The sequence below is a fragment of the Mandrillus leucophaeus genome, unplaced genomic scaffold (genome assembly GCF_000951045.1).
Source record: "Mandrillus leucophaeus isolate KB7577 unplaced genomic scaffold, Mleu.le_1.0 Scaffold1443, whole genome shotgun sequence".
Classification (NCBI taxonomy): domain Eukaryota; kingdom Metazoa; phylum Chordata; class Mammalia; order Primates; family Cercopithecidae; genus Mandrillus; species Mandrillus leucophaeus.
In genome coordinates, this window is record NW_012101414.1 from 485,894 (window position 1) to 505,216 (window position 19,323).

The window sequence follows — 19,323 nt, forward strand, 5'->3', positions numbered from 1 at the left end:
AAGATATTAAGACTATGTTAGTATTTTGAGACCACAGTTGACAGCGAGTAACTGAAACCATGGGAAGCAAAACTGAATAAGGAAAGACTACTGTGTATTAGATACTCTATTGCTACCCAAAACAGATGATGGGTAAGCCTAGTCACAATATGCAATTGCCTCACACTTTATAATGCTCTGTGGATCAGGACTTAGGCTTTAAAAAATATAAATAACTATTAAGAATTATAAAACTTTATTTAAGAATAAAGTTTATTTATTACAAGTTTAAAATCTGGGAAAGGAAGGCTTTTCTCCCTACCCCAACAATTCATAAATATGGACAACAGAGCAAGTTTTTCATTTAAAAATATCACATTTGAAATGATAAAAGACAATATCCAGTGACTAGTTCAACTTCTAAAAGGCAATGAAATCCTCAAGCGGCCAGAGCACTAGGTGAATGAAATAGGGTGGCCTCATCATCCAGAATGTATAGCTTTGTTCTTACACTTAGGAAGGGATACAATTAAGTAGCTCAACAAGGGAACACTGTTCCTGTAAGGAAGGAAAAGAAACAGTTACATTGTTGTACTGATGGGAAACTACTACCTAACTAAAGAACCACTGAGGCTCAACCAAATGGGAACGGTGGGAAAAAGCATCAATTTTAAACCCCAGGAACCATTATAATATTCTAATGATTCAAGTATCACAAATACGATATATACACATGTATACATACATACATGTTATGTGTATATATAGCTATTAGTTAACAAATGCTTAGTAAATGATTATAAATTTTACATGAGGACACCATATCAAGTTTAGAATTATGAGGGTTGGCTGATACGTGGAATAAGGGCCTGTCCCTCTAGCATAATAAAGTCTAAAGATTATAGCCTATTTGAATATTCTTATGGCTCACTTGAGTTTTCTCTTGCTGACATTTAGTTCTTTTAGAACAAAAAGCTGGAATTAGAGTTAACATAGATATCAATTACTATCTTTATGGGAATCCATGATCCCGTTGCACACTTATATTACATGCACCAAAGATGGTTTCTCTCTAGCTCAAGAAAGTTAATATAAAAGAACTATTGAGGTTACAATTACAAATCTGTTTTACATAAGGAAATAATGAGAAATGCCAAGATAAAATATATCCCTAATAGATATAAAAAATGCAGTATTCCAATGATCCTGAACTAAAATCAGAGGGGCAATAGTACACAAAGTGTGGCGTATGTCACCACCTTACTAAACTCTGGCCTTTTTTGTATAAACGTACTGTAAGCATTTATGGTACTAATTCAAAATACTCTTACACATAGGACACTCTTGGACGGATTCCCAAGTCTTCAAGTTTGCGTGATAGTGAGCAGTGCTGTCCCACTGACCTTCTGCATTCACGACGGTTGTCATTCTCTCCCCTTCTCATCACTAAGATTATTGGAAACCTTCTGAAAAAGAGAAAAAAATAGATTTAAGCTTTGTATCTATTATGCTTTTGGAGATGGAGAAAAAGTTGAAATGTGGAGAAAACTAAATTAAACAGATCTCTTCCAGCTGTGAGAGAATGCTAAATCAGCTAGCTTAGACAAATATGAAAATTTATTGTTTCATAGAATATGAGAAAAAATTCACAGATGGTTGAATACAACTTTTCATTATTCCAGAATGTACTATTGGGACCTGAAGCTAATTTCATAGGATGTCAAATACCAAGAACTCTTAATAAGTGGCTGAAGCAGTTCTTATCTCTAATCATCTCAACGGACATCTACAGAGAGTGATTAGAGGCATGCAGCTCCGAGTTCTTGGCCTGTGACAGAGGGATAAGTGGGGTCACTAAAGTTCTCCCTCCCTTAATGAAGCCAAATAAAGGTGTTTCTATCAGCTTCTCCAACACTGAGTTTCCTACAGCAAGAGGGTGACATTTTACTCCCAAGTATCTGCCTATGCAGTAGAATGACATATGAGAGACATGGAGTGTAGAAAAGGGGGCAGAAAGGTCATATTCTCCCACCATGAATTATAGTATGACTAAGTAATTTCTCTCACAGGTACCAATATTTTAGCTGTATTTCCAGGATTTCTCTCAAGAATACCTGCGAACTGGGGAGGGGACCTCAGGAAGTCAAGATACTGGAATAGAAACCAAACAAGACAGAAAATGAGCAGGTTGTGTGGAGGCATACGGTCGCAATTGTATGGACTAAGAAGGAAGCCTTGTTTAGATTGGTCTATCAGGAAATATGCAGTTGTGATGGCCACCCACTTTCTAAGGACTCCAAAAAACTCACATATCCGTAATTTGAGACACACTTCTGGGTGAAGGTGTGATTATCTAGCCAGCATTGCTGGAAATGGACCGCAATTGCACCATATAACCATGAGACAATTGTGACCCAACCTCTTTCATCCTGTCATACCCAGCAAAACACGAAGAGAAAAGCAGCAGAGGGAAATGTACTACTCAGATTATACTAAACCCTCTTCCCCAAATCCTTTGTGTGCTCTGTAAAACTCTAGGAGTCTTAAAGGAAACCTAAATTTGATATAATACTGGAGATAGGGACCTGACTTGATTTTTACTTATGAGAAGGACCAAAGATGCTGTTAATGAAGAAAAGCAAATATTTCACAGTACAGTTGAAGTCAGTGGTTGTAAGATAAATATAGCCATTAAATTCTGTGTCTCCAGAGGCCAGACTGTTCAAAATAGGTTGGAATGAACACTCTAGGGGCAGAGAGAACACACGTGCAATTGGGCCTTGTGAACAGCTCACCCAGGGATCTGATCACAAGCAGAATTGCCTCAACCTTCATCAACAGGCTCTCCTGCTTTATTCTCTCATTGAAGAAAAGTTTCTCCAATAAGGAGAGAATTGCGGTCATTAGCAAGTCTTGATTTTTATTTGTATTGCAGAAACTAACAAATCAGAGACTAACTCGATTCTAGTTTTAAAACTGAGAAAATACTGATTTTGAATCTCTTGGTTCCTCCCCATATCTGCAGAAAGGTGGTATGGTTTGTACAAAAACTTAAAAGCTCCTATAATAGCCATGAATGAGGCAGTATGGGTAGGTGCAGACAGGAACACCGCAAAAAAGGAAAGATTACTAACAAAAACTTTCTGATATAATCTCTTTAGTGACTGTAGAATTTAATTCTCATATAGCAACTGAGCCTCATCTACTCGTTCAGAAACTACATTGAGAGAACCAATTTTTTTAGACCTACTCACATGACCAAACAGAATACCACAGATCAAATTTGATCCAATGTCCAACCTTAGCGTAATGTTCAGCAGTTTAACTGATCAAAACACCTAGAAGCCAAAGATAATGTTAGATAGCCTTGATCTCAGTAGTGCACTGCACTTACCTTTGCACATAGCATGATACTGGGATGTGTAAATTGAAGTCAAAATTCGGTGGCTCATACACAATTAAACTTTCAATGAGCATACCTACTCCGTGTTCCTAAAGGTGTAAAGGATATAAGTTATCTTAATTATATTTCTTTCAAATGCTTTCAAATTCCATTTTAAAAATATAGATTAAAAACAAAATAATTTTTATTTTTACTTTATGACATAAAGTAGGTATGAGTGCAAGGTTTACAACAGAAAAGCAGAGCTAAGTGATAAAAATCCCTGGTTTTAGCAGACATTAATAGCTCCTGCCATAGTAGCAGGGACATTGTATTCGGCAGTTGAGTCTGAACAGACAACTTTTGATCACCACATTTATTTAAGAGTCAGGGTCTGGGTCAGGCACGTTGGCTCGCGCCTGTAATCCCAACACTCTAGGAGGCGGAGGTAGGCACATCACTCAGTCAAGAGATCGAGACCATCCTGGCCAACAAGGTGAAACCCCCATCTCTACTAAAAATACAAAAATTAGCTGGGCATGGTGGTACATGCCTGTAGTCCTAGCTACTCGGGAGGCTGAGGCAGGAGAATCGCTTGAACACGGAAGGTGGGGGTTGCAGTGAGCCGAGATTGTGCCACTGCACTCCAGCCTGGCGACAGAGCAAGACTCCATCTCAAAAAAAAAAAAAAAAAAAAAAAAGAGTCAGGGTCTGATTCAGGCAGACCTAAATTTCTCAGTGTGAATTTTGGCTAGATATTTGACAACTTTAGAAAACCAGTTGAGTCAGCCTCATGCTAAATTGAGTACTTGCCAAATGCTAACTTTTTTTTTATACTAGAGATACAGCAGCAAACAAACGATAAAGTCATGCACTTAGATCCAAAAATAGGATCAGTTCACCTAATCTTTACTAGAAACAGATATGACTCCAAAAAGGAAAAACCAGGCTATAATTACAAAACACAGCAACAATTTAACATAAAGGAAAAAAAAAAAAAACCAGCTTTCTGGTGACAGGAAAGATTGATTTATCTTATTAATACAGGAACTATATAAACTGATACACTCCATTTTCATCAAAATTTTGGGTCAACAACAAGAGTTGGGTATTTGTGACACTGTTTCAAAACAAAATGTTTCTCTCAAACTAGATTTAACACAGAGTATTTTAAAAAACAAAAAACCACTATCACAGGCAAAAGAGATATGTTGCCAAAAAAAAAGATTTTTAAAGTAGGAATGCATAGTTTTTGGGATCCCAAATCCTATTTGTCTTTCCGACAGATAGAAGCAATATCCAAAAATGTTAAAGAGAATAGTCAATATTACATGAACTATTAACTGACAATTAAAATTTGAATACTGCAGTTTTAGTCATTGGTTTGTGGACCCAAAACAGTCAAAAGATATATTATTGGTTGAAATAATAACTGCTCTTACGCTCACTCTGATGCCACAAAAAGTTAGAAGATACAGGAACCCAAAGAAATCCACCTCGACCATGTTTACAGGACAGCCAATTCCTAGAGAGAGTTCGTTTTGCAAAGGTTGCAGGTCATTTAACAGTGGCGTTCGTCTAAGTTTGACCTGGAGCCAGGTTTCAGAACAGGTTATAGACACTGTTGAAAGAAAATTTGAAAAGGGAAAACATCAGATAGTATGTCTGCCCCCACACAAAGCACTCAGGAAATGTTCAACCTTTTGAGCTGAATTCCCAACTGTAGAGTGAAAATGTTTTGTTTCTATTTGTATATTTTTCCACTGGGAGATCTTGGGCCAGTTAATCTCTGTGTGTCTCAGTTTTTTTTCATCAGAATGTGGAAAAACCGTAGAAGCACTTCTTGAGAATTTCTAAGCTAAATAAGTCAAATATCCCAACATACTCACTTTGCTTTTAGGGATTGTTCAAATTTTACTAACAGGTCTCATGAATACATTTTTGAAATATATCTAGGTGTAAGTGATGTCTAGCTGAAAAAGTGAGACATAAGAAAAGGAGACACAAAAAGGAGACACAAGAAAAAGTTTTGATATTTGGTTGCACACAATGGAAAAATAGATCATGTGCTTCCACTTAAAATTTTATTTTGATCAAAATATCTGAGCCAATAAATATTAATTGGTATGTGAAACTCAGGATTCAAAAACAAAATAATATTGCAGTTACTCCGATAATTTTTTTATGATTGCCAACTACATTAAATTTTGGTTTGGGGTCTTACTTCATTTTCAGTACATTTCTATGGAGTCAATTTTATCATTATCCCATATTTACACATGAATAAATTTAAGGTCACATAGCTGTTAAATGGCAGATCAGGATTAAAACCTATGCAAAATCTATTCAGACCCTCAACTCTGAAAAGGAATCATAAACAATTGAATACAGCTGACTACTCTCTGTCCAAACTTCATACCCCATGGCCAGAAATGTAGACCTAGTAACCTCCTCTCCTAGGCACTGGGCAGTCTCTCCTGATTTTGCCAGTCACTATAAGTATTTCACATTCAGCAAAGTAACAAGCTAGTCTCCAGCAGAGAAAGAACCTGGAAATATTTTGCATGTAAGAAAAATAAAAATGGCACCTTGAGATCAACTTAGAGGAAAAATTCAAGAGGAAGTACAGGGGTAAAGATAACACTATGTCTGGCTGTAACTTTGCAATCATTAGCTATTAGCAATTGATCACCAGGTTATAAAAAACAAACTCCCAAAGTTAACAATATGTTTAAAAAAAAAAAAAGAAAAAAAGGCCCTGCTGTTAGAAATTGCCACCTCCAAAAATTCCCGCTTTTTCTTACAATCTTGGAGACCATGAATCAACTCGAAAAGCATGAGGAGCTCTCCCAACACACAAGAGATCTTCATTGCTTCAGATTCCAGCCCAGGGGATCACAGGAAACAGAAAACCTAGGGACGTGGGCCTCCACAGGTGTTTATAAACCTCTTACCTCCTCAGCTGTGGGTGATGGTTTATCATTCTGGAAAGCACTGAGAACCCCTTAGCATAGTTTTGGCTTTTCGTCCTCACAGCTGAAGTTTGGTTGGTGCAAAAGTAAGTGCGGTTTTTGCCATTGAAAGATAAATCAGAAAATCAGGAAAGAACATGTGGAAAGTGGTTCTAGGCTGCATCCGCTACCACCATGTCTTTTTTCCCAAGCATGTGGATGTGTCGGAAATTGTGTCTGACATAATATTTGATATGTGTCTATTGAATTGTTAAAGTAGGGCTTTGCAAGATGATTTGAGAAATTCAGGTGGTGATACAGAAGAATTACTTATTAATTGATTAACAATATTGCAATATTGCATATTATATTCACTCTGGGTTCTTGTGAAAAAAGAAAAAAAAAAAAGCTACTGCTCTAGCTCCCAACCAATGATTCAGATCCAGTAAACCTGGGCCAAGATGCGCTCACTAATCGGTGCTTGTAATCAGCTTCAGGAGGTTTTGATTCAGGTAAACAAACCCACACACCTGTGGTCTAAGCTTTGGCAAAACAGTGCTTTCTGGTTTAATTTTGCTTTCCCTACAAGCATTTTATTATGAACGTGCACATATCTAGAAATATTCTCTAAGGGCATTTTTGGACAATTAAATCTAGTAATGAAAAATTGTAAGATATGGGATAATAGATAATAACAGCATCACTTGGTTCTACATTTTGGCAGAAATCAACCTCCAAAAAACTTCCTCTCGAAAAGTAAAAGTAAAAGCCTAATAAATTATTTTTAGAAATCATGTAGCGTATCACATAGATTGCCTTAGCTTCTAAGTACAAAATAATTGTTTCTAGCTATATGAATCTCCAGGATTATGAACTGATGTAACAAAGAGCAAGCAAAAAGTAACATCTGTGAACATCAGAAACCTCAAAATCCTTTCTTCTAAACGTTTTTATTATATTGCATGTTCTTTAAAATTAGTAGGATTTTATGTTAAGGTATCTATCACTTAAATTATATTTGGGAAGGAGAGCCTTACAATAGATTGAATTTATGAAGAATATTTCAGTGGTTTTTATTTGAAAATACTTACCTGTTTTCTTATTTAAGATGTGAATAAATATATCGTTATTTCAAATAGCTAACTACATAGAAGTACATAAAATAATACTGGAATTTCTAATTCCAATAGCTTACATGCTTTCCTCCTCTGTTAAAATAACCACTAATTTTTATAAGTGTTAAATTCACATAAAACTAACAACTTTGAAGTATATAATTCAGTGGACTTGGTACATGCATATGTGTGAAACCATCACCCCTATAATTCCTAAATATTTTCATCATCTCCCAAAGGAAAACTTATACTTCTTAAGCAACTCCACACTCCTCCTTTCTCCCAGCCCCTGGCAAGCACCAAGCTACTTTCTGTCTCTTTGGATTTACCTATTCTGGACACTTTGTAAAAACTGAATTACACTCTTAACTTTAAAAATCATGCTATTTATTTGTTTACAAATAAAAGAGGCTTTATGTCTTATAAAGGGTTACAGACTGCAAGACGGCCATCCTAACAGGCTGGGATGCACAGCCTCCAACACAGTCTGAAAGGCAGGCACATTGCAGGGAGGGAGGAGTGAGATGGGAATTTATGCTGAATGGGATGGCCAAGCATACGTATTCAACAGGTTATAGGAGGAGCTATGAATATTCTCTAGGGCGGTTCTAACATGTAAGTGCTGAATAAGCATGTATGTTATATATGACCCATGTTCACTTTGGGGTGGAGACTTAACATTTAAATGTATCACAATTAGGCCTTCTACATCTAAAGGTCTTTCCAAGACACAAAGTTATAGAAGTGTGCAACCTCTGTAAACTGGCCAGAACCAGTTCTTGCTCAGTCGTCTCTTATCAGGAGAGAGTTGCTGAGTCCCTTGTCCAATCAACGCTGTAGTGATGGCTTGTAGCACAGGAAGGTCAGCCTCTGGCAGTGAACGAGCTGTCATTGTTAACATTGCTTATCTCAAGGCCAGCGCTTGTTTAGCTGCTGAAAAAGAAAAACCTTGTGGCGTTAGAACAAAGTTTATTGTTTGAGTGTAGGGGTGCATGACTTAACCATTACTTGGCATGGCCTTGGGTCCTGTTTATAATTTTGTATGCTATTGCCACAAAGAGTTCGTTGTGTCAGCCTTATGATATTTTTTTGAGACAGAGTCTCACTCTGTTGCCCAGGCTGGGGTGCAGTGGCACAATCTCTGCTCACTGCAACCTCCACCTCCCTGGTTCAAGTAATTCCCCTGCTTCAACCTCCTGAGTAGCTGGGATTATAGGCACACGATACCATGCCCGGCTAATTTTTTTTGTATTTTTAGTAAAGATGGGGTTTTACCATGTTGGCCAGACTGGTCTCAAACTCCTGACCTCAGGCAATCTGCCTGCCTCAGCCTCCCCAAATGCTGAGATTATAGACAGGAGCCACCACGCCCAGGCTGATCTCTTTTTTTAATATTAATGCTAGTCAGGTGTTGTGTCTAAACCACAGAAGGGAAGTGGTGTAACAAGTCATGTCCAACCCCCTACCCCATGATGGCTGGAAACACAGTTCTTAAGGTTTCTCTGGGGTCCTCTTGGCCAAGATGGGGGTTCATTAAATCAGTTGAAGGCCTAGAACTTTATTTTTAGTTCACATGGTACCATGAATCCATACTTCATTTCTTTTTATGGCTGTACAGTATTCCGTTTTATGGGTATAGCATATTTTCTTTTTTTCTTTTTTTTTTTTTTTTGAGACGAAGTCTCGCTCTGCCGCCCAGGCTGGAGGGCAGTGGTGTGATCTCGGCTCACTGCAAGCTCCAAGCTCCACCTCCCGGGTTCACACCATTCTCCTGCCTCAGCCTCCCAAGTAGCTGGGACTACAGGCACCCGCCACCATACCTGGCTAATTTTTTGTATTTTTTTAGTAGAGACGGGGTTTCACCGTGTTAGCCAGGATGGTCTCGATCTCCTGACCTTGTGATCCACCTGCCTCGGCCTCCCAAAGTGCTGGGATTACAGGCGTGAGCCACCGCGCCCGGCTCTAGCACATTTTCTTGAGTCATTCAACCACTGATGAACTTTAGGGTTGTTTCCATCTTTGCAAATAGTGCTACTCTGAAAGCTGTTGTTCAACATTTGTTTGAATTCCTATTCTCAATTACTTGGGGTATTTGACTCAGCTTTCATTGCCTCCTATTCACCCCCTTGCTGAGGGAGAGATTCCTATCCTAAGGCTATGGTGATAGCCAAACACACACCTGCCACTGAGCAGATGTGCTCGAAAGCAATTCACTGGTGTGTATATTCACAGCCTTGCAAAGGAGAACACCACATAGCACATAGGTCCACATGAGGACTGCACTTAGGAGCACAGGGAACAACCAGGGGCTCTGGAACATAAGCTTTGTAATATCAAGAGGGTGAGGTGACCCCTAGATCCCACAGGAGCGTATGATTGGTTTGTTTGAATAATTCTGCAGACTGCCAGGGAACTGAAACCCACTGTTCAGAGATAAGCAGGAACTGTATCTGGTCTCCTTGATAAGCAGAGCTGTGTAGCGGGGACCTTATCTGCAGGAGCAGAGGAGAGAGAGAAATGTGCAGTTAGGCCATTATAGCCCTTCCAGTTTCACCAGATGCAGAGATAGCATGTGATACCAGGCCTTACTATTTATTAGTCATTACATGACAGCCTAGGAGTGAAACTGCCAAGCTCCCCACAGTGGCTGTATTATTTTACATTTCTTCTTTGTTTTGTTTTGTGTATTTTTCTTTTTTTTTTTTTGAGATGGAGTCTTACGCTATCATCCAGGCTGGAGTGCAGTGTCGTGATCTCGACTCACTGCAACCTCCACCTCCTGAGTTCAAGTGATTCTCCTGCCTCAGCCTCCCAAATAGCTGGCACTACAGGCAAGGGCCACCACGCCTGGCTAATTTTTGTATTTTTTGTAGAGATGCGGTTTCACCATGTTGGCCAGGCTGGTCTCGAACTTCTGATCTCAGGTGATCCGCCCACCTCAACCTCCCAAAGTGCTGGGATTACAGGTGTGAGCCACTGCACCAGGCCTTTTGTATATTTTTAACTTTTAAGTTCAGGGGTACAAGTGCAGGTTTGTTACATAGGTAAACTTGTGTCATAGAGGTTTGTTGTTCTGATTATTTCATCACCCAAGCATTAAGCCTAGTACCCATTGGTTATTTTTCCTGACCCTCTTCCTCTTCCCACCCTCCACCCTCCAAAAGGCCCCAGTGTGTGTCGTTTCCCTGTACATGTTCAGGTGTTTTCATCATTTAGCTCCCACTTATAAGTGAGAACATGTGGTATTTGGTTTTTGTTTCTGCATTAGTTTGCTGAGGATAATGGCCTCCAGCTCCATCCATGTCCGTGCAAAGGACATGATCTTGTTCTTTTTTATGACTGCATGGTATTTCATGGTGTATGTGTACCACATTTTCTTTATCCAATCTATCACTGATGGACATTTAGGTTGAATCCATGTCTTTGCTATTGTGAATAGTGCTGCAATGAACATACACATGCATGTCTTTATAACAGAATCATTTATATTCCTTTGGGTATATACCTAGTAATGGGATTGCTGGATCAAATGGTATCACTGTCTTTAGGTCTTTGAGGAATCTCCACACCATCTTCCACAATGGCTGAACTAATTTACACTCCCACAGTGTTCAAGCATTCTTTTCTCTCTACAGCCTCACCAGCATTTGTTATTTTTTGACTCTTTAATAGTAGCCATTCTGACTAGTGTTAGATGGTAGCTTAAGAATTAAGAACCCTTAATTCTCATCCCACTTAACTTTTCAGCAACAGATAATACAGTTGACAGCTCCGCCTGCATGGCTCCCTGGACCCCACTCTGCCCTGGTTTTACTTCCAATTGACCTTCTCCTTGGCTCATTCAAAGGTTCTGCCTTCTCTCAGCAACCTCTTAACATTGGATATCCCAAGACCTAAACCTTGGACTGATTATCTTCATTTTCCTCACTTCTTTGCTTTGAACTCATCAATCTTACTGGCTTTAAGTATTAGTATGTGCTGATGAATCCTAATGTTCTACATCCAGTCTGGACCTTCTCCCTCTGAACTGCAGACCTGTATATTCAACTACTCACTTGCTCTCTCCTCTTGGAGATCTAAGCAGCATCTTAAACATGACATTTTCAAAATAAGGTTTCCAAACCAACATCTTCCACATTTTTATCCAAGATAGTAGCATCTCCAACTTTATAGTAGCTCATAAATCCTAAACTCTCCAGATTCCTCTAACATACTTCATATCTAGCTGTCTGCAAATCCTTAGATCAATTTACCCGACCTCTTCCTATGAAATCCATGCTACCTCTAAATCAGGGTTCTCATCCTCAGTACTATTGACTCTGGGCCCGGATAACTCTTTGTCATCAGTGGCTGTCTTAGGCACTGTGGATGTTCAGCAGCATCCCTGGGTCTATACAGATGCCAGTAACACACTAACACCATCACTGTAACGAACAAAGTTCCTTCCAGATACATCCCCCAGAGGGTAAAATTGGCCCTGGCTGAAGACCACTGACCTTGTAGTCATCACTACCTAATCCCTCTCCCTACTTCAGTCCCTGCTTCCTCTTGGTGTCTGTTTTCCATCCAGCAGCCAGGGTGATCCTGATAATAAAAATCCAAGTCAGATCACATCACTCCTCCATTTGGAGCTTTCCAGGGGGCTCCCATTTTATTTCAAACAAAAGCCAGGTGTGTCAATCAACTTTGAGAAATTAAATGAGGTACTCCACTCATTGTTTTAGGTGTTTCGGTTGTTGTTTTAAGACCTCATCTGTATGACTTTACCTCTCCAATCATGCTGGCCTTGTTCTGCAAACACTCAGTGACTTTACATCAACTGTTTCCATAGTCTTGAACAGCCTTCCCTCCAGGATCTGCCAGGCTCATTCCCTCACTTCCTCCAGTTCTTTCCTCAATTATCACCTTCGAGGGATGCCTTCCCTGATGCCGTATTAAGGACCACAACCCTCACCCAAGAATTCCCTATCTTCTTTCTCTGCCTCTGTGCCCTAAGGTGCATTTACTCTTTCTTAAAATACTATAGAGTATGTTTTTTTGTATACTCTGTCTCCTCCTACTAAAGTGTGAACTCCATGAGGGATTCTTTGTGGAATAAATGAATGATTAGGCCCTGTTACCAGGACCAACCACAACTAAGCCTTAGCTAAGGGCATGAATCAGCAACTGAGAAGAGTTAGCAACTGTACCCTTAAAAACCTATTTCTAATGAGCATTGAAGCTTAAAATTACATAAGAGTCAGTCTTGCAATAACTAGAAACAGATATATAGTAGTACAAACTTTATTTATAAATAAAACTTCATAAAGTTAAAAGCAGTGGCAGTTCCTATTTTAAAAGGGGAATAGTGGAAGGCAGCCTGCATTTTATTTAAAATCACAAGTTAGGCTTTTCAGATGGATAACGGTTGAGATCATTAAATCCCCTTCCTGCTTCTCAGATTTTCACAAAATAGCACATTAAATCCTCAGTCCTAAGCAATCATGGCAGAGATTCCAAATTGCCTTTCAGTATCAAAGTGGACAGCACAGTTTCTTCTCTTGCAATAAAGGTACTCATTTGATGAACAAGGGAGTGTAGCAGTCAGATTCTTACTGAAATGGAAGAAAGATAATAAAATGTATGTCCCAATGTAAACATTACTTTGCTACTTCTAAGAGCCTATTATTCATAAGTAAAGCAATGTATATGTATGGGAGTGAAGGAGAAGGTGTAAGTAGAAGGTAAGGAAGGAGAAGAAAGAAAGTTTATGTTCTATCCTTGAGACTGTAATCCTTAAGTGTTTAATGATTCAAGTGCAATGTATGTATAAGTGAATAAGGAGGGCCGGGCGCGGTGGCTTACGCCTGTAATCCCAGCACTTTGGGAGGCCAAGGCGGGCAGATCACGAGGTCAGGAGATCGAGACCATCCTGGCTAACACAGTGAAACCCCGTCTCTACTAAAAAAAATACAAAACATTAGCCAGGCGTGGTGGCGGGCGCCTGTAGTCTCAGCTACTCGGGAGACTGAGACAGGAGAATGGAGTGAACCCAGGAGGCGGAACTTGCAGTGAGCCGAGATAACACCACTGCACTCCAGCCTGGGCGACAGAGCGAGACTCTGCCAAAAAAAAAAAACATAATAAGTGAATAAGGATACTTTTGCCCTCTAAGCTATGAAGTACATCCCAAATGTTCTAGGTATCCTGTTTACTCTCTATTAAACACAACTCTATCCTTTTATTAATAGCCATATATTAATATGTGTGGATTTTTCATAATATGCCTTCATATGGGGCTCAAGAATGAAAAACTGTACTACCTTACAGTCATTTGGTACCTTCTGGAAAGAGTTGCAACACAGACTTATGACACTTCTGAGTTCACTTTCCCAGGGATCATCAACATATCTAAGCCACTTTGTAGGCTCAGTGTTAATACTCATTTATTACAATTCAGAACTTTATTGATATTGAAATTGATAGCTTTTTTCTTTTTAGTTAATTATAGTATTTCACATACTACCCAAAATGGATAGCTCTTAGTTATATGGGGTTCCCAGTTAGTAACAGGTTATCAAGACCACCATAATCAATAAAATCTTCAACAAACATGGGAAAGCATGAACTTGCATTCTTAAACCAGAAACATTTTAGGCACAATGCACCTTAAGACAAATGTGAGCCATTTTCTTGACAATTGTATTGACTGCTATCTACAACACACCTGGACAAAAATCATAAGATGCCAGTTTTGAGGGTTCTTACCAAGATTGTGTTGCAGAAGTTACTGCCGTGTCTTCACTCGCAATCTGTATCTTCACCTCTATCTCCCATTCATCAACATTGCCAGTTTCCCCATCTCTCGTTTCAACTACATTTAAAAGAGGATGCTGACTAAAATAAGAGAAAATAGAAAAATATCATAGTGGTTAAGATCTACTCAGATCCTAGCATTTACAAGGCTGAACTTGGGGCCAAATGACTATTATTGGTAGATATATTGATTTCTGCTTCCCGCCATCACCCACCAACACACCCCACCCCAGAACATCACAGGCAGTATTTGTGGTGCTAAGAAGCAAAGACTTAAAATAACAGACCTTCTGAGTTCACTTCTTGATTCCACCATCTACCAGCAAATGATGTTGACCAAGTAACCTAATTTTTCTGTGTTTCAATTTTCTCACCCTGAATTTGGCATGATAGTATCTACCACCACAGCTGGGTACCCATAGTCCCAGCTACATGGGAGGCTGAGGAGGGTGACTTCCTTGGACCCAGAAGCTCAAGATCAGCCTGAGCAAAATAAGGAGCCTCAACCACTTAAAAATAAAAAAATAAAAGAATAGTATCTACCTCATTGAGTCAGCAGGAAGAACAAATACATTCCTACAAGCACAGTGCAGGCATAAGGTAAGCAATTAATAAATGTTACCTGCTACTATAATTATCTGTGGGAAGAGTTCTGTGTAATGTGACTTTTCTGTAACTACTCAGGGAAAAAAAAAATTCAGTTCAGGATTTTAACCAGAAAAACCTCATTGAAACATTGCCCAAAGTCCTGCCAAATATATCACACTTGTGCTAAGACCTAATCAAATTGGTTGTTAATGTTCTAAATTTTTTTTAATTCTCAGTTTTTGTGGGTACATAGTAGATATGTATATATATGGTACATGAGATATTTTGATACAGGCATATAATATGAAATAAACACTTAGACTTTCTCAAGATGTCAATTAAAAAAAAGACCCAATTTTAACCCACAAATCCTGTTTTAAGATGTCTCTCTCCCAACACTGTCAGCCCTGCATAGTACATGCTGATCTTGATACCCTGATGAGTTCAGTATCTTTTAGATTTTATTATACTTTCTCTTATTGTCTTCAGGAAACTTGCAGATGGGCTCAAGTATAAATATTGGTTGACGAAAACCTATCAGGTTTTCAGTGACCCTGATGCTTATATCAAAAAATAAGTCATAATTTCATTTTTCAATAATATTCCCAGTATTCCTATGTTCTAGGGGACAGGTGTGACCATTTTTGAAGAATACAGGGCCAAATGATATGGTTTGGAATCTGTATCCCCACTCAAATCTCATGTTCATTGTAATCCCCAATATTGGAGGTGGAACCCGGTGGAAGGTGATGGGGTCATGGGAGTGGACCCTTCATGAACGGTTTAGCACAGCAGTCCCCAAACGTTTTGCCAACCAGGCCAATTTTGCGGAAGACAATTTTTCCACGGATAGGGGATGATGATTTGGGGATGCAACTGTTCCACCTCAGATCACCAGGCATTAGATTTTCACAAGGAGTGCGCAACCTAGATCCCTCGCATGTGCAGTTTACAATAGGGTTCGTGCTCCTTTGAGAATCCAATGCCACTGCTAATCTGACAGGAGGTACAGCTCAGGTGGTAATGCTGGCTTGCCGCTCACTCCTTCTATGCAGCCAGGTTCCTAACAGGCCAGGGACCACTACATCTCCATGGCTCAGAGGTTAGGGACCCCTAGTTTAGCACCATCCCTTTGGTGCTGGTCTCACAATAGAGTTCTTGGGAGATGTGGTTTTTTAAAAGTGTGTAGCACCTCCCCCGACCACTTCCACCTGCTCCAGCCCTGTGAGTATGCCCGCTCTAGCTTTGCTTTCTGTTGCCTTATGCCATGAGTAAAAACTGAGGCCTCCTCAGTCATGCTTCCTGTACAGCCTGCAGAACAATGAGCCAATTAAACTTCTTTTCTTATAAATTACCCAGTCTCTGGCATTTCTTTATAGCAAAGCAACAGAGGACTAAGACACCAAGGATCAAGAGATTTGTGTTCCCATTAGACTTTGGTGTCTCCTCCACTCCCCTCACTGGTTGTACCATTTAATCTTTCAGGTTTGGAATTTTTATCTGGACAGCTAATGACACCGGGGCTAGGACAGCGGTCTGGTACTCCGTACTCACTTGCGGACCACACACGACAGAGGCATTTCAGCTCGGACAGCAGAGTCTCTTGAGATATACTTAATTTTTGTTTTAAGCAGAAGAACTCCCCTGAGAGGCTACAAGACACAGAGAGGTTTTAAACCCATATTTGTCTCAAGTATCTCAGGAAACTTACAGGCATTTAAATAGGAATTTATAGATACATCAAGCTTTCTAAAAATGGTCACACTCTCACTAAACTATAAACAGCATCTGTTCACAGGAAACAGGACCATTTTCCAAACTGACAGATGGGTTAAAATCTGGCACAGTGCTTGTACATAAAAGGCAAGCAATACTTGTTATTTAAAAGAGAAAGGAGTTTTGTGATTCACATTCAAGAAAGCAATTGACACCTCTTTTTGAGACACACAATTGTAGTGATACATTGCTTATTCAAAGAGAGCATGGGTTTTGAGATCATATGAATCACATTTGGAATCTTGGAGCTGCCTCTATTCGTCATGAATCCTTGAAAACCGTGTTTAAACAATTAAGTCTGTTTTCTTATTTCTATAAAAAAGCAATAATTATGGTGGTAAAGAATAATAGTGATTAAATTATCAGCATATAGTAAATACCTAACAGGAAGAATAGCTGTTTTCAGGGGGGTGGGGTGGAATGGAGTTAAGACAATTAATAGTAAAATATTTTTCTAAGGACATTTAGCATATGGTTCTCAATATAAGGCCCAGTCTTTGACAGCATAGGAGGATACGATGATTCAGAGATACCCATATCCATTACATAATTTTAAATGTTCCTATCTCAGATATATCCTGCTCTCTTTGGATAATTTGAAAATATAAGCATAGATAAAAACTACCACCACCCAGATTATTAACATTTGAATATTCCCCGCTCCCCCCAGTTTATATCAAGGTTGATAGTGCCCCCCTAATACATGCTGTGGTGTATTAGACCTGTAATGTGCTTCCCAGATCCCCTAAGAGCTTGTTGACCCAGCTGTTGGGAATGCTGTTGCCAGATAGCCTTCAGCCGTCAGCTCTCACCCCCTCCAGGAACTGTGTAGCTGCTGAGAGCTGTCTTACCCCTAGCCACACCCCTCTCCCAGGGTGGCCCACTTCTGATCACCTACCCAGCAGGAATGTGAAGCCCTGTGTAGGGTCAGCCAAAGCTGTCTTTGAGGCTGCATCACAGCTCAGCTTTGCCCTTTGCCCAATCTTCTTTCTCCCAAAAGCACTTCTTAATAAATATTCCACACACTCAACTCTACCTCAGATTTTGCTTTTGCTTTCTGTGTTACCCAGTCTGTGGCATTTATCTAAACCTGATCAAGTTCTATTACTTCTCTTAGCATTTTATTTGGGATAATGAAAAAAAATAAGGAATATCATAGCAAGATTTTACTAACTTTAAACGCTTTTTAAATCAAGTCAAAATTCCAGTTATACTTTTATCAGTGATATGCATAGTGACTTAGTATACCCAAAATATCTGGTGAGTACGGGCTAGGGCTAGGAGATGACTGAATATTTACTTTGAAAAGGCTTCTGATGCTTGATTAGTGTTACTCCCACCTTCTGTTTGCAATTGACCAAACTTCATGAATTATAACAAGTAATTAGTTAGACAAACTGTTGAAAAACCTTGTGATGCATGGAAAATACTTTCCTCCTTCAAAACATTCAACTCTCCAGCCTGCTCCATCACGAAATGAATAATTAGTGTTTGCAATTACCACCCAACAAGAAAAAAGCATTTAGCATCTCCTTTCTTAACTGCTTCTGTCCTAAATGTGATTATTAAAGAGTCTAGCTGTATTACAAATAGACACTTAATGACTTCTGGTTTGTATATTGAAGGAACCATAAGACACTTGGGTTTTGATAGCCATTTCTCTTACTTGAGTTACAATACCGCAGTCATGAGGATGGTAGAAAAACTCATAGTAGACATTTGGCAAAACATAGGTTACAGGACAGCCATCTCCTAGAAACACTTCATCGGGGTTCACATGCAAATTGTAAAATATCGTGGGTTTAATCCTGGCAAAGAACCAAAACTGGGTGCAGTGTACTTGAATAGCTGAAAAGCAGAAAAGAGAAACTTTCTGTTAGCATGCAATTAGATAGATCAGCTCAAAAAATTTAGCATACCCTGTTAATACAAATGAAGAGATCATCCCTTACTAAAACAAAATATCTTAAGAGGTGAACAAATTTGCAAAACATGGTCTTTGTATTATTACTTCATCCCCTAAAAATATCTACACATATACTCATCCTTCAGATACATTCTTTAGTGAATCTATATATAGGGGAAAAAATCAATACAAAATAAGATTTCATCTAACCCTCCAAAGTCACTTATTGTAGAACTAGAATCACAAGACTATATCTATATTATAATGTTTATACTAAGTGTAGAGCATTTTCTGTCTCCCTTGTTCAACTGAAGCTCTTTGAAGCAAGCCCTTTCATTTCTACAGAAGCAAGCAAGTTTCCGTTTTTATACCTACAGTTTCATGATATATAAAGACTTGTCCAGAAAACTCAAGGTAGCAACCAGGCTTTTATAGAAATTGAGTGAAAACAGTGCTATCCTTTCCCTTCTATCTTGAAATATCTGGACATTAAGTTTTTTTAATCTGGAAATGGAAATAATTTTCGGATATAATCTGCTACTTGAATTAGGTCCCAGGGGAAGAGAATTAGAACAAACTAGAATTTATGAGACTGGGTAGGCATGAGTTTTTGTTTTTGTTTTTTTAAGAGTAAGTTTGGCTATTCTTCTAGACTTCACTAAAGGAAAATTTTGTCAGTTGCTCTTAAGATACTAGAAGGAGCCTGAGTTCTCAGGAGATACTGAAAACTCAGCAGAGAAACTGAAGCTATATAAATCTGCAATCCTTTCACAGAAGGGGCTATACACATTGCAAATAACTGTATGAAAAGATGTTTAATACCATCAGCCA

General features: G+C 39.0%; 1 protein-coding gene across 2 annotated transcripts; it reads right to left on the minus strand.

Moving 5' to 3' along the window:
* Positions 1 to 443: 443 nt before the first annotated feature.
* Positions 444 to 18,402, minus strand: LOC105535317. Of its 2 annotated transcripts, XR_001005411.1 has the most exons (7): positions 18,253 to 18,402; positions 16,365 to 16,462; positions 14,175 to 14,303; positions 4,804 to 4,982; positions 3,374 to 3,471; positions 1,311 to 1,445; positions 444 to 537 (listed from the first exon to the last, which is right to left on the minus strand). XR_001005411.1 is itself a non-coding variant. In XM_011974355.1 (4 exons), the coding sequence occupies exons 1-4, from the start codon at positions 4,864 to 4,866 to the stop codon at positions 462 to 464; spliced, it is 372 nt and encodes a 123-aa protein (XP_011829745.1). In that variant the 5' UTR covers positions 4,867 to 4,971; the 3' UTR covers positions 444 to 461. The 2 variants fall into 2 exon arrangements, 1 of the variants encoding a protein (XP_011829745.1); XM_011974355.1 differs by lacking the exons at positions 14,175 to 14,303; positions 16,365 to 16,462; positions 18,253 to 18,402 and having other exon boundaries at positions 4,804 to 4,971.
* Between the last annotated feature and the right edge of the window lie 921 nt (positions 18,403 to 19,323).